This window comes from Pangasianodon hypophthalmus, chromosome 15, assembly GCF_027358585.1.
Source record: "Pangasianodon hypophthalmus isolate fPanHyp1 chromosome 15, fPanHyp1.pri, whole genome shotgun sequence".
Classification (NCBI taxonomy): Eukaryota; Metazoa; Chordata; class Actinopteri; order Siluriformes; family Pangasiidae; genus Pangasianodon; species Pangasianodon hypophthalmus.
Genome location: NC_069724.1, coordinates 24,257,967 through 24,271,005, shown reverse-complemented (window position 1 = coordinate 24,271,005; position 13,039 = coordinate 24,257,967). Strand labels below are relative to the sequence as shown.

At 39.0% G+C, this 13,039-nt stretch overlaps 1 protein-coding gene across 1 annotated transcript in view; it reads right to left on the bottom strand.

Moving 5' to 3' along the window:
* ccbe1 (collagen and calcium binding EGF domains 1) overlaps positions 1-13,039 on the bottom strand; it is a 77,242-nt gene continuing 64,203 nt past the window's right edge. Inside the window, exons 6-11 of the mRNA XM_026929306.3 lie at positions 11,003-11,109; positions 7,945-8,053; positions 6,950-7,089; positions 5,049-5,084; positions 3,398-3,433; positions 1-388 (exon numbers count right to left, since the gene is read on the bottom strand). Of these exons, the coding sequence (XP_026785107.2) occupies positions 161-388; positions 3,398-3,433; positions 5,049-5,084; positions 6,950-7,089; positions 7,945-8,053; positions 11,003-11,109 (656 nt within the window). The 3' untranslated portion in view covers positions 1-160. The remainder of the gene's footprint in view (positions 389-3,397; positions 3,434-5,048; positions 5,085-6,949; positions 7,090-7,944; positions 8,054-11,002; positions 11,110-13,039) is intronic.

The window sequence follows — 13,039 nt, the reverse complement described above, 5'->3', positions numbered from 1 at the left end:
TGATAAATATGTACATCTTTTATGTTAAAAAAATAGAATTTCATACAAAGAAATACATTCAGACTTCATTTAAAAGAGTATGTAGTTAAATAAAATATCATTTACACCGTTCTCTCTTCTTACAAATCAGTTTTTGACTTTGTTTGAACATAAAAACTTCTCAGATCTTCCAGTCAGGATCTGCAGAAGCGTCAGGAGATTTCCGCTTCCTTCTTAACGGACCGTTGGATTTGAAGTCCTCTCCGGAGCCGAAGTCCACGCCGTCCTTCCAGAAATCCTCGGCGGGGGACGGAATCTGCTTTCCGAACACTTTCTGCTGCAGCTCTGCGATGTCGTTACGGATGTCAGCCATGAGCAGTAAGAGGAAGTCGAACGATCCTGGAGGTCCCTGAACAACATGACACACCCGATACGACATGATGTTACTGCAGTGCATCATGGGATTTAATCAGAGCAGTGGAGATTCTTTGGAAAATCATGGAAGTGATATTAGCTGATAATAGCTAATAATGCTCAGCTGTTAGTTTTGATTTTTTTTTTTTTTACATAAACACACATATGTATCATGTTTCTGCCCTCAACAGAGAAAATGTTTACAAATGCGACTCGCTGTTACCTCCCTTAACTTACTTGTGTTTTTTTCTTCCCAAAATCTAGCTAAATAAGTGGCTTCTTATTTTTGTTTGCTAGCTGACAGATGTACGTCACATTCTGAGATCATTAAGGATGGTGTCTTCTAGCTACGTAGTTCCTGATTTACTAATATCCCAAATAACAAGCACTAATTTGCCCACTCTAATGTCTTATACGAGCTAGTTTGTTAGCAGTTAACAAGCCAACTAGCAAAGTTAGCTAATTTTATTGATATTAAGTGATTCATGACATTAAAATAATGAAATGAAATATGTCTAAATATTAAAAATGTACCATAAAGAACAGTAAAATGTAAAAAAAAAAAAACAACTAGGTTTAATAAAAGTAACTGCTAAGCATAGTGTCTTCTAGGTACTTAGGCCCTGATTTACTAATATCCCAAATAACAAGCACTAATTTGTGGGAAAATTTGGGAAAATTGCTGGTTATGGGTGATTTACATAGAAAAAGTGTGTGGATTACATCATGTGCAAAGTAGAAGAGGAGGTTTTTGCATTTAGTTTTTGTTCTGGAGTTCAGATTTCAAAGAGACTCTGAGAAGAGAAAAACTGAAACTAAAATTCATAATGATGCATCCATTATAACGTCAGTAAGATTAAAAAAAGGTGTACAAAAAAAACAGTACAAATACAAAATGTGTATGTTCTGTTTTTAAGGTAAATGAGAAAGAAAACATTTTTTCACAGATGCTATTTAAATACTGTTGGCCTCAGAGGTGCGAATGTGTGGCTAATATCTAATAGAAAAGCAATTACTTTATTACTAGCGGTTGTCTTTTTGTTTCTTAATTTCATTGAGGCAAACATTGAACCACTAAATGAATCATTGTGCATGTTTTTTTTTTTAGGTGTTATCCGGTTTGTACAGGTTAATATTTAGTGAGTTTATTATTATTAAAGTTTATTATTTAATGCACTTTTAACTTGCTCAGACTATAAACATAACGATTGTGTATTGCTGAACAGACTCCAAAACTCCAGCATGTCTCCAAAATCCCATCTGTTTTAAATTTTTTCAAGCCATTTTCCATCATAATTATAATTAAATATGTGTCACGCAACACAGGCTATATTTTACAGTCAATGTAAAAACCAGTATAGTATAAATCCTCCCTAAGCCATATTTCTTCATCCCCTATAAATAAACGCTAGAAGTGTAGTAGTCAGGGAAACGTCCATTGACCTTTGACCTCTTGAACGAACACTGTTACAAATCACCACCGCGTCTTACTTTCTGCACTGGTAACACGTGACTCCATTCCAAGGGATATAATGAGAAAAAAATGTCTGTCTGCTGGACATCCTAAACACATAACAACATCCTCCACTCTGATTGGTCAGAAGGTGTTGATTCATTTTCCGTAACAGCAGCTCTGACAGTAGTGCAGCTGCAAATCGCAGGTTTATTTATAATTAATGCTCTTGTTCTAATAGGTTATCGTTTCTATAGCAACAGCACATTCACAGGGACTTGTAGGGAGGTCAGTCCACTAATAATAAAAGGGTTAAAACCTTGTTTAATGATTGATTCTGTAAGGATCTGTTTATTTAACATTTATGGAAGGAGTCTCCAGTGTCAGAGGTAAAGATACAACTTTAAGTTTTCCAAATGCTTTGCGGTTTCTCGGTAACAAACAATGCCGAGCTGCGTTTTTTTTGTCTTATCTTCAGTAGAGAAAGTGAGGGAATGACTGTCTATAGCTGCTGTAACGTGAGTGAGAACAAGATGTAACTTGTTTTGTGGACGTTCAACAACATTAAATGTAGCTATAAACGGATAAAAAGTATGTCATTGTTTAAGAAAGTGAAATTGTAATCGTGGGCAAATTGCTGTGGTATAAGAGGAATAAAACATTTAAAGATGTACTGTTACAGGAAAGCAAGCAACTCTGCTTCATCTCACCATCCTGTCATTGATTATTTTTCCATAACAGCATGACATCGTGTGTTTTATTCCTTACTTACTGCGTACCATTTCACTAAATTCTGAAAGTGTTTTTATTTTGGTGATGGCTTTAATTATCCTGCCAACCATTAAATAAATAAAGCATCCATTTTCGCGTGCGAAAACGTTAACGTATTACCATGTCGGCCATCTTTTTTTTTTTCCATCGATTATCACAACATAGTAAATCCTATGCTATGTACAGTGGCGTATGATCTCGACAGCCCATGGCCGTTGTTTGGCTGACGCTCTTTTGATGACGTCATCGTGTCGGAATAATGTAACAGTAGCCATTACTCAGCGTTTACTTTTGGCGATTGTTCAGAAATTCACTTAAAAAATGTTGTGATGTTTGGCAACGTAGCTAACGACTGCTTAAGGAGTTCATCTAGAGCTTTCCCCAGTGCTCAGTACAGCAGTAGCTCACACTCTAACGACTCGCTGATAGAAGGTTTGATCGTGACAACTCCCAGCAGAGTCTTTTACCCTCATCCTGATGGGGTCACACGGAGTCCTAACCTGCTCTGTGTGAGCGCCAAAATAAATTCCCACAATCCTCTTCAGCTCGACGGCAATCTGCGTACAGTCCTACAGTCAACATGAGGAAAAAGCACCAGATACAAAAACATGACCTGACCTGAAGGGCTTGAACACCAGAAACAGGAAGTAAGGATCTGGCATGGTGTGTGTTCGAGAGGTCAAAGGTCAACAGTACTAGAGACAGATATATATCCATAACAAGAAAAAGTGACCAGAGAGAGAAATGGTGAGAAGAAGTGGCATGATGGGAGGTTCTTACCGGAGGTCCGGAAGGTCCAGGAGCCCCTTTCTCCCCCTGGAGGATCCAAAAAAATATTTACGTTAGTGAGATTACAGTGAAGAAGTGGTACAGTATGGCTTATTGTTACACCATCACACGGGAAATAAAAACAAGCTTTAAACTTGACACCTTAAATTCCCTCAGTATTTGCTTTAATTTTTTTTGTCTCAATTACCAAATGCTGAGGAGGAAGCCAACAAAGTGTGTGTAAATGTGTGTAAATGTTATCGCAGTGCTGGTTACTCGCTCCATTTGGAGTCGGGCTCTAGCTCATTTGGGTAGAGGTATGACGACGTGAATGTTAGGTAAGGTCGAGCTCGGTGAAGGGATTAGCGAAGGTCGAGAGGTCACGCAGGGGCAGTAAGCACGGCCAGATGTTCTCCATTCAACATAACAGCAACCTTCTGCCTACAAACAAGGTCTGAATGGTGAGTGTGTGCACCTACACTAACACACACACACACACACGCGTGTTGCAAAGTTGACCTTGAACTGCCGTTCGTCTTTTTGCATTCTTGGGAAAAGTCTAATTAGTGGTTAATTAGTTCACGTCATGCTGAAATTATGAGAAATAAAACCTTTAATTAAAATAAATTTATTCAAAGAAATGATAAAAAAGCCTTAGAACATGTTTTAAAACAAAACCAGGGTGCCAGTAGTTTTGGAGCTGATGTTACATAACATAATTCACGACCATAATTCAGGTTCCTTTCAGTAAAAAAAAAAAAAAGTAACTACGAGTAACTACAATAACTACAAATCATACAGTGAAGAAACCTAGTTATGGATCGCTTATTAGCATAATAGTGAATAAAGCTACAAGGAGCGATCTGTGGGGCCCAAGCACCTTTCTCAAACAGTGGCCAGGACCTGCCAAGTAACATAAAAAAAGGAAGCGACTATAGATGACATGATGGTAACTCTGTGCTGTGAAATCCCTGCTGAAAGCTGATTGGCTGGTGGTGGCCATGTTTGTTCAGTAACCCAGTCGTCATTAGAAATACAACTACAGTTTAGGACAACAATGTAGTCTAACATCAGCTTTATTGGAATTACAGATCATGAGAAACAGTTACATGATGTTAACTCCGCCCCCCATGGATGGGTGACCACACCCCAAAACTTTACAGAGACATTTAAAAATGTGTACGTTTTCTCCATTTTGTCATTGCAGTCACAAGAAAACAGAAAAAAAACAGGCATTTTCTATCATGTCTTGGGGTGCATGTAAAAATATTTGTTTTCTGAAATTTTGTGATATTGTGCGTTAATGTTGTTGTGTTTTCAGGCTTTTCAGGATTTTTCTTGACACTTCCGAGTATTTTACAGCAGATTGTTTTGAAACTCGTGAGTTGAGGTAATAAAATCTGCGCTACATTAGCATTGTTTTGTGTGTGAGCATGTGACTCATTCGAATAAAACTTGACAAATATTTGGCTTGCAAGTGAAAACGTTCAGTTTCAGTTGCTGGAATCTCACACTTTAATCAATCACGCACGCACACACACACACACACACGCACACAATTCTTCTCTCATTATGTGTGTAGGATTTTTTTCATTATTGATAGGACTCCAGGGGAGCTGAAAACACACACACACACACACACACACACACACACACACAGTACCTTCATGCCATCTCTGCCTGGAGCACCGGGAGGACCCTGCACACACACACACACACACACACAAAACATTAACAATGCATTAAAACACACCTCTATGAAACATACAGTATTAAAATATTAGTAAAAATAATTACTGGGAAATGACAGTAATAATACTACTACTGCAAATAATAAAAATAAATAAAACCAATATTATTATTATTATTATTATTATTATTACAATAGCACATTTACAAACAGATTCATTTGCATTTTTTTTTCCAGACGTTCTGCAAATTCGTTTTAAAATTATGAAACGTTTGAAACGAAACCCAGCTTGCGTCGGTAATTATGTCTGTTACAGTTCGAGGACACTGGACTGATTCTGGATCAGTAAACTTTCCCATAACAGCAGTCAGTTTCCTCTGCACACTCACTCTTTTATCAGCGGATAAAACCAAAAAATAAAGAAATAAACCAGCAGCGTTGAGGCGCTCGGAGGTCATGTGACTTTCTGAACTGCGGGATGTCGACAGTGTAACGTTTCAGTGTTCATTATTCATAAATAAGCTTTTTTCCCTCTAACACTGGTGTGAGTTAAAGGTCACTATGACCCTATAAGACATTAGCGATTAATTTCCTAGATTAAGGTCTCGGTGTGAAAGGAAAAATGTTTGTAATTATAAACACAATAGTAATTATGTAGTTAGCTAGCGTGCTAGTATGCTAACCATTAGCACACAAGTTTGTAACGCTGCTGTTCTGTTTGCTAATGCTCTGTGCTAGGGCTGTTGTGTTGTTTTTCCTGAAATTTTGTTATTACACGTTACTGCCATCATGATTTATCAGCTCAGAGCCCGAGGCTGGCGTATAAACTCCGTTTCTCCGTATTGATGGTTTTATTACGCCATTTCACATTCATTCACAGAATTCAGATCACGGTGAACTTGTACTGAATCTAAGCAGCAGGACTGAGGAGGGAAAGTGGTGGGTTGTGCTCCAGTTTTTCTTCTGCAGCTGCAGCGGTTTTCCCTCCAGAGGGTCAGTTCAGGTCAGAGATGTAACCTCGACCTGATCGTGAGCTGGACACCTGCAGCTCTCACAAACCCGGCTTTGATTTCAGAGCTCACAAAGCGGACGCTTCAATGCGGGACGCTGCAATGGAGGACTGCTGAGACAATAAACTGACGTGCGTCTTTAGTGGTTACTGTGACGTATCCTCAAAAAAAGAGATATAAATCATTTATACCACAGAGCTGTAAAATTCTCGATTCTGATTGGTTGATCACAGAGTCTTGTTGCTCACATAATCACATAAACACTAATAATAAAAAACAGATTAACAAAAGACTGATATGGAAAAGTTTTCTGTAAGGAGACGTTTACAAACATTTATGGAAGGAGTCTCCAGTGTCAGTGCTTTATCAGAAGGTATTTGTACTAAGATAAGTGAATGCTCCCAGCATGAAGTTAAAGTATAAAGCTAAAGTTTAATAGTATTAAAAATGATAACAAGTGTATAAAAGTGTATATATATATATATATATATATATATATATATATATATATATATATATATATATATATATATATATGTAACTGTGCTTAGGAGCTATTTGACTCTCTAATTTACAGACTCGCAATTCGACTCGGACTTTTGGATTTCTTAAAATGATTATATGCTACTTCATTTTTCTTTAATCCAGTTTAATTAACTTATGGTTATATTACTAGTTCTTATTCATCAGTGTTTCCCTGTTTAATGCTGTTAAGTGACGTTTTAAAGGTTCTACTACAGCATATCTCATCTCTGAAATTTATTTTAAAATTAAAACAACACATGACCAGATTAGATGACCAGGTCATGTCACGGTTTGTCATGCTATCGTTTTTTGTTTAATTTATCGTGTGTAGAGTCTCACCATTGGTCCGCGTCGGCCCTGTTTGATGTGCGTGAGGTCCGGGGAGGGACCCATGGGCCCCATCGGGCCCCGAGGACCAGGCAGACCTGGAGCACCGGATCTCCCCGGGGGTCCAGGAGAACCTTTAGGACCAGGAACTCCTGAGAGAGAGAGAGAGAGAGAGAGAGAGAGAGAGTGAGCTATGGCATAACAGATATGACAGGTGAAACAAGTCCTCAAAATAATGCACTGTAATATTATATGACTAGCATAACCGTAGTATTTACACAAACCAAGCTGGAAAAACTGTAACGACAGGAGCGCATAACAGCATTCAACAGAATCTCGATGTCAAAGCACAACAGACATTTAACATCGCCGTAAATGGTAATAAAATCATTTCCAGAAGTTTGCGAGGCTGGGTTTGACTGAAATTACAGGTCGAGAACTACAGCCATAATCGTTATGCCCTGAATTGTAATTCTTGGTTTCTATGAAATTATACACCATTTCGAGGTCCGAGGTCTGCACACAGGACGCAGTCAGATTTCCCAGATTTCTCTTCTTATAAGAGGAAACAGGAGAAAACCTTGGTGAGGACAAAGGCTCGAATCATCAGGTAACTAGAGACGCGCTGTGTGCTACAGCGCTGATTTATGGTGCGCTAACATGAAACTTGTGAATCTGAGATTCGACATGGGAAGGAGAACATGCAGTTTGCTTGATGTTGAGGTCAGGAGAACATTTATTTGGCAAACAGCGAACATGGAAGCTCTAAAGCTCCTTGTTCTTAGTGAAAATCTAGCTAACAATGTGTTTAGGAATATCAACATTTCCCTCAGACGTGCTGGTAAAACCAACTTCCACCATTTTTTTTTTTTTTTTTGGATATTGAACAAAATTATCTCATTATCTCATATCCAATATCTCACTTTAGGCTAAACATAAAGATGCGTATGATGTAAAATAGTAAAATGTAAAAAACATGTAGAGTGTGTCAGAGGGCTAAAGCTCACCGGGAGGTCCAGGTTGTCCTGGAGGTCCAGGCAGAAAGGAACGTGCTGTCAACATCTTCTCACTGGTCATCTGCTTGTTGACCTCGGTGCTGCTCACTAGCATGGCCATCTGCGTAGCGGACAGAGGGATAATTTGTTTTAGATCTGGAGTCTGGAGTCACTAACGCTTCAAGGTACAAACATTTGCCAGAATATACCATCATTTTGTCCTTTAACAGGTGCATTTCTTGAAAATATCCCAAGATTCCATATCTTATGGTAATCTGCTGCCCCTTGTGGTGAATCAGCGCTACCATTAGCCTAGCCTCAGCCTCAAACCTTCTACCTGCGGCTCACACAGTGTCTGATATGCAGTATTGGGAAATACTTAATTACAAGTACCAATGCTACTAGCTTAACTACAATTTAGTAGCGTCGCAGTAGCTGTTTTCATAATGTAGCTTTTCCTGTAACTAGCTAGTTATTTCAGTACTAGTTGAAACTAGCATTATCGTTGCAACAGGAGAAACGAAAGTTACTTTTATAGAAGGTTTCAACTAAAAGTAAATGTTTTATATATTTTCAAACATCCCACACAGAGGCACTGAAACAAAGACATCGAACCCAAAGAGAGACATCAAAAGTAAAGATAAATCAAGGAGGATAAAAAGCCAAAATGCTGCAATCGTGTCATGTGGCACAGTCCTGACAGGACAGCATGACTAATACAGTATAGCAAGCGTCATGGAGGGAAAGAAAGTGAGTGTGTGCTAACCTTTAGCATGTAATCAGATCCATAAGCTGTAACATGTGCAAGCGCCCTGAGTAATGCACGTCCATGTCTACACATCAGTACACTCGTTTTACGAGCGGTGTGTTCCACTGAGCTGCACTTCAAAGCCTCGCTCTCAGCGTGAGGGAAGTATCCATTACCTGCTGAACCTCCGAGCCTCAGACAGCGCGACACACACGCACACACGTGACCTCGAGAGCACACCGGCTAGCGAACACACGGCACGCGTAGCCTCGGGCTTCCTACATAAATCTGCGAGCGTCTGGATTCGTGAGCAATTTAAAAGCCATTTGGAATTTGCTTTGGGGTTTTTACAGATTTGTAGAAATGAAGTCTGGTGAATGTATTTCAGTTCCTGTATTTCCCACGATCCGCGTGTCAAACGTGCAGCGTGTTCTCTGAGCAAAATCGCTCACGACTAATGAAAAACACCAGATGAGTTCCCGACAAGCTGAAGTAATCGCACAACATGTCCACTTTACAGCAAATGCACACAATCAACCAGGACATGTTTGCTGTGTAAAGTTTGCGTCTGTAGTATTGCACTGAAGCTACGAGGCTAATATAGCCTCATCAGGAAGGAGTGTGGCCTCTAGTTTCACCTCCTTTTTTGGTGAAAAAATGACAATCCTTGTCTTTCTGTCCCTCAGGCTGTTTTCACAACTCGTTTGTTTGCTAAAGGTCACACCACAGTTTGATCTTTTGCGATTTTATCTTCAATTAGTTCAGCAGGGTTTACACAGTAATGATTTTCAAGCTCTCCATCTGGCTCTCAGTCTCTATCTGTCACTCTGTCCATCTATCTGTCTCCTCTCAGTGTCTCATTGTCTCTCTGTTTGTCTCTTGGTCTATACATCTCAAATCATTCTGTATGTTTCTCTGTTTCTCTGTCTGTCCCTCAGTCTCTCCATCTGTCTGTCTGTTTCTCTGTCCATCTATCTGTCTCCTCTCAGTGTCTCATTGTCTCTCTGTTAATCTCTTGAGCTGTACATCTCAGGCCTCTCTGTATGTTTCTCTGCTTCTCTGTCTGTCTCTCAGTCTCTCTGTTTCTCTGTCTGTCTCTCAGTCTCTCTTTCTTTCTGTCTCTGTCTTTCTGATTCTGTCTCTCAGTGTTTTGGTTCATTTGCCTCTCTTGGTCCATCTATTTCTCAGTCTCTCAGTCTCTCTGTTTCTCTGACTGTCTCTCAATCTCTCTGTTTCTGTCTCTCAGTCTCTCTGTTTCTCTTTCTGTCTCTCAGTCTCTCTGTTTCTCTTTCTATCTCTCAGTCTCTCTGTTTCTGTCTGTCTGTCTCTCAGTCTATCTGCTTCTCTTTCTTTCCATCTCTGTTGTTCTGATTCTGTCTCTCAGTGTTTGGTTCATTTGTCTCTCTTGGTCCATCCATTTCTCAGTCTCTCTGTTTCTCAGTCCCTCTGTCTGTCTCCTCTCTGTCTCATTGTCTGTCTGTTTGTCTCTTGAACTATACATCTCAAGTCTCTCTCTGTGTTTCTCTGTCTGTCTCTTACTCTCTCTGTCTCTCTGCTTCTCTCTCTGTCTCTCTGCTTCTCTATCTGTATCTCAGTCTCAATCTGTTTCACTACTATCTTTCTTTTGGTCTCTCTGTATTTCAGCATCTCTGCTTCTCGGTCCTTCACGTTCTCCCTTTCAGTGTCTCTCACTTTTTTTAGTCTTTTTGCCTCTCTGTCTTAGTCTCGCTGTTCATTGTCTCTCTTCATCTTGCACTTTCTGATGGTGTTCTATCGGTCACCATCTTTCTCTCCTTTGATTTCTCTCTCTGTCTCCCCCACCACTTGCATCTCTCATGCTCTCTCTCTCTCTCTCTCTCTCAGCAGAATCACATTAATAATCCATCCATCATGCTGCTGCAGGCTGAGCTGAATGACGATCGAGCTGGCTGTTGCTGCTCACTGAGGAAAGGGCACATAGAGGGCACGTGAAGGCCACGTGGAGGGCAGGGTGTGTGTCTACAGGTCACTTCAATCACGATTTATTAGCCTATAAATTCACCGTTCCTCCCTGAGGTCCTGTATAGGGTCTATAACGTACCTGTTCATGAAAACCTATAACACGTTTACTGAGCTTTAAACAGCCACGTATTAATAACGTAAAATAAACTGCAGCGTTTCACTGAAATGTATAGAATTTAACACACAACAAAATTTGATCTCAATGTTTAAACCATTTGTGCTCCGATTTCCCTCTTTTCTAAATACACAATGCACAGTAGCATTTAATAAGTCTCAACATTTGCTTGAGAACAGAACAGACGTGTGTGATACGTTACATACCTTCTGTTTGAGCTGAAAAACGTTTATTTTGATCTGATGAAAGTCTTCACACGTGGCTGAGCAGGTTCCTGCCTTCATCACATTATCAGACTTCTCAAAGAGAGGATCTGCAAAAAAAAAAAAAAACACAAAATACAGGGAAAAAATTAAAATAATAATATAAACCATATTTAAATCCATTTTAAATCCATTAAATCCATCCATATTTGCTTAAATCCATTTTCTGGGCTCGTCATTCTGAATATTAAAATCACCTGCAAGTAGTTCACATTTCCAAAATTGCCAGATTTTTCTTGCATCCGAGACGAGGTTTTTCAACAGCATCTAGATTTTCATCTTTAAACACAACCACTCTCCTCTAAATCCGGGGGGAAAAAATCAGGGATAGAAAATGCGGACTAAAGAAAGATACAGTGTTTTTGTTTTTTTTTTCACTATTAAATATAAAACGATGTAACATAAAAGTAAGAAACAATCTAAAAATTGCTCGTATATGACTAGAATTATTCTGTAGATTGAACAATATGGCTTCCACACTCATTATTCAGCAGCGCACAGAATAGCACTTGATCCAGCTCATCTTGTTATTTTGCATTTTATTTATTTTTATATCTTGAGTCCACTGTTTATTTTATGCACAGCTTAAAGAAGCCACAAGATACTAAATCGAGGTCATTAAATCGTAATGTGTGTGCAGGATGTATGTGATTTTATTACATTTTAAATTCATTGTTTTGATTTGTCGAATTAATAAAATAATCACAACCTAGTGTTGACTAAAGGTCCTAACTCATGAGATTTACCCCTCAGCTCAGAATTCCTACTTGGGAGCTCGGGATCTTAACTCCAAATCAAAATGGCCGCTCAGAGAATCAACAGTAAACACTACTTGTCTTTAAATGAGTTACATCACCCATCAGTTAGCTGGCTAGATTGTTGCTAACAAAAGACACACACGGAGACGTGCGTGATTTATTTTTTTTTCATTTAGCTTGAATGCATGGAGGTCGAAAATGACGTAATTCCGAGGTCGGACTTCCCACTTCTGAGGTAAGTCGAATGCAGCATTCACAGAATTCCTAATTATTTTATTGCCGTATTTTCCAGAATGTAAGGCACATAAAGTGAAGAGTTTTACAGCAGTTACAGAGACAGGATTCTGTTCTTCAAATGTCAATATTGTGACTTGTTTATTTAAGATTGTCTGTAAACTACAGAATAAAAAAATTATAATTATGCACAAGAGACATACTGAAATTACTCTGTTTATAAAAACTGTTAAAAATGAACATCCTCAATCCTCCCATCCGTTCAGAGGAAACGTGACCAACCTGATAACCCTCTCCACACACACACACACACACACACACACACACACACACACACGCACACACACATCCGTTCACTCCCTGATAAACTCAGTGGTCTGGAATGTCACATCTGGAATTCGAAAGTTCGCTGATGATGGCACTTGCACATCATCATCATCATCATCATCATCATCAGTGTGTGTCCCTAACTGACCCAGAAAAGAGGAAGCAGCCGGATGGAGTAACACGAGAAGCTGGTTAATGTTCATGCTAGTCATTAGCCGAGTAATGGATCAGTGAGTATCTCGAAAGAAAACAGGAAGTTCTGAGTTATAAAAGACGCTCAGGACCACAAGAGCACTTCATGAATTAGGATAAAAATTTGCAGAATGTTTCAGGCACCATAAATCTTTCATATCAATTTTAATCTTAGATCAAATCTGTATATAATTAAATTAAACTGGGTGCACTGTTATAGGAAAACTATTTGCTAACACCAACACTTTTCTTTTTTTATCCATTTATAGTTATATTAATGTTATGGAACATCTGTGAACAGCTATAAACAGTTATTTCCACTCTTTACAAGCCTAGCTTTTTTCTCTCTCTCTTGCAGCTTGTCATTACCGAGAAAACACAAAACGTAAACTCTTTTGTCCTGAAGATAACTTCAAGTTACAGCTTTACCTCTGTCTGTTACAAAGCCCTGACACTGGAGACTCCTTCC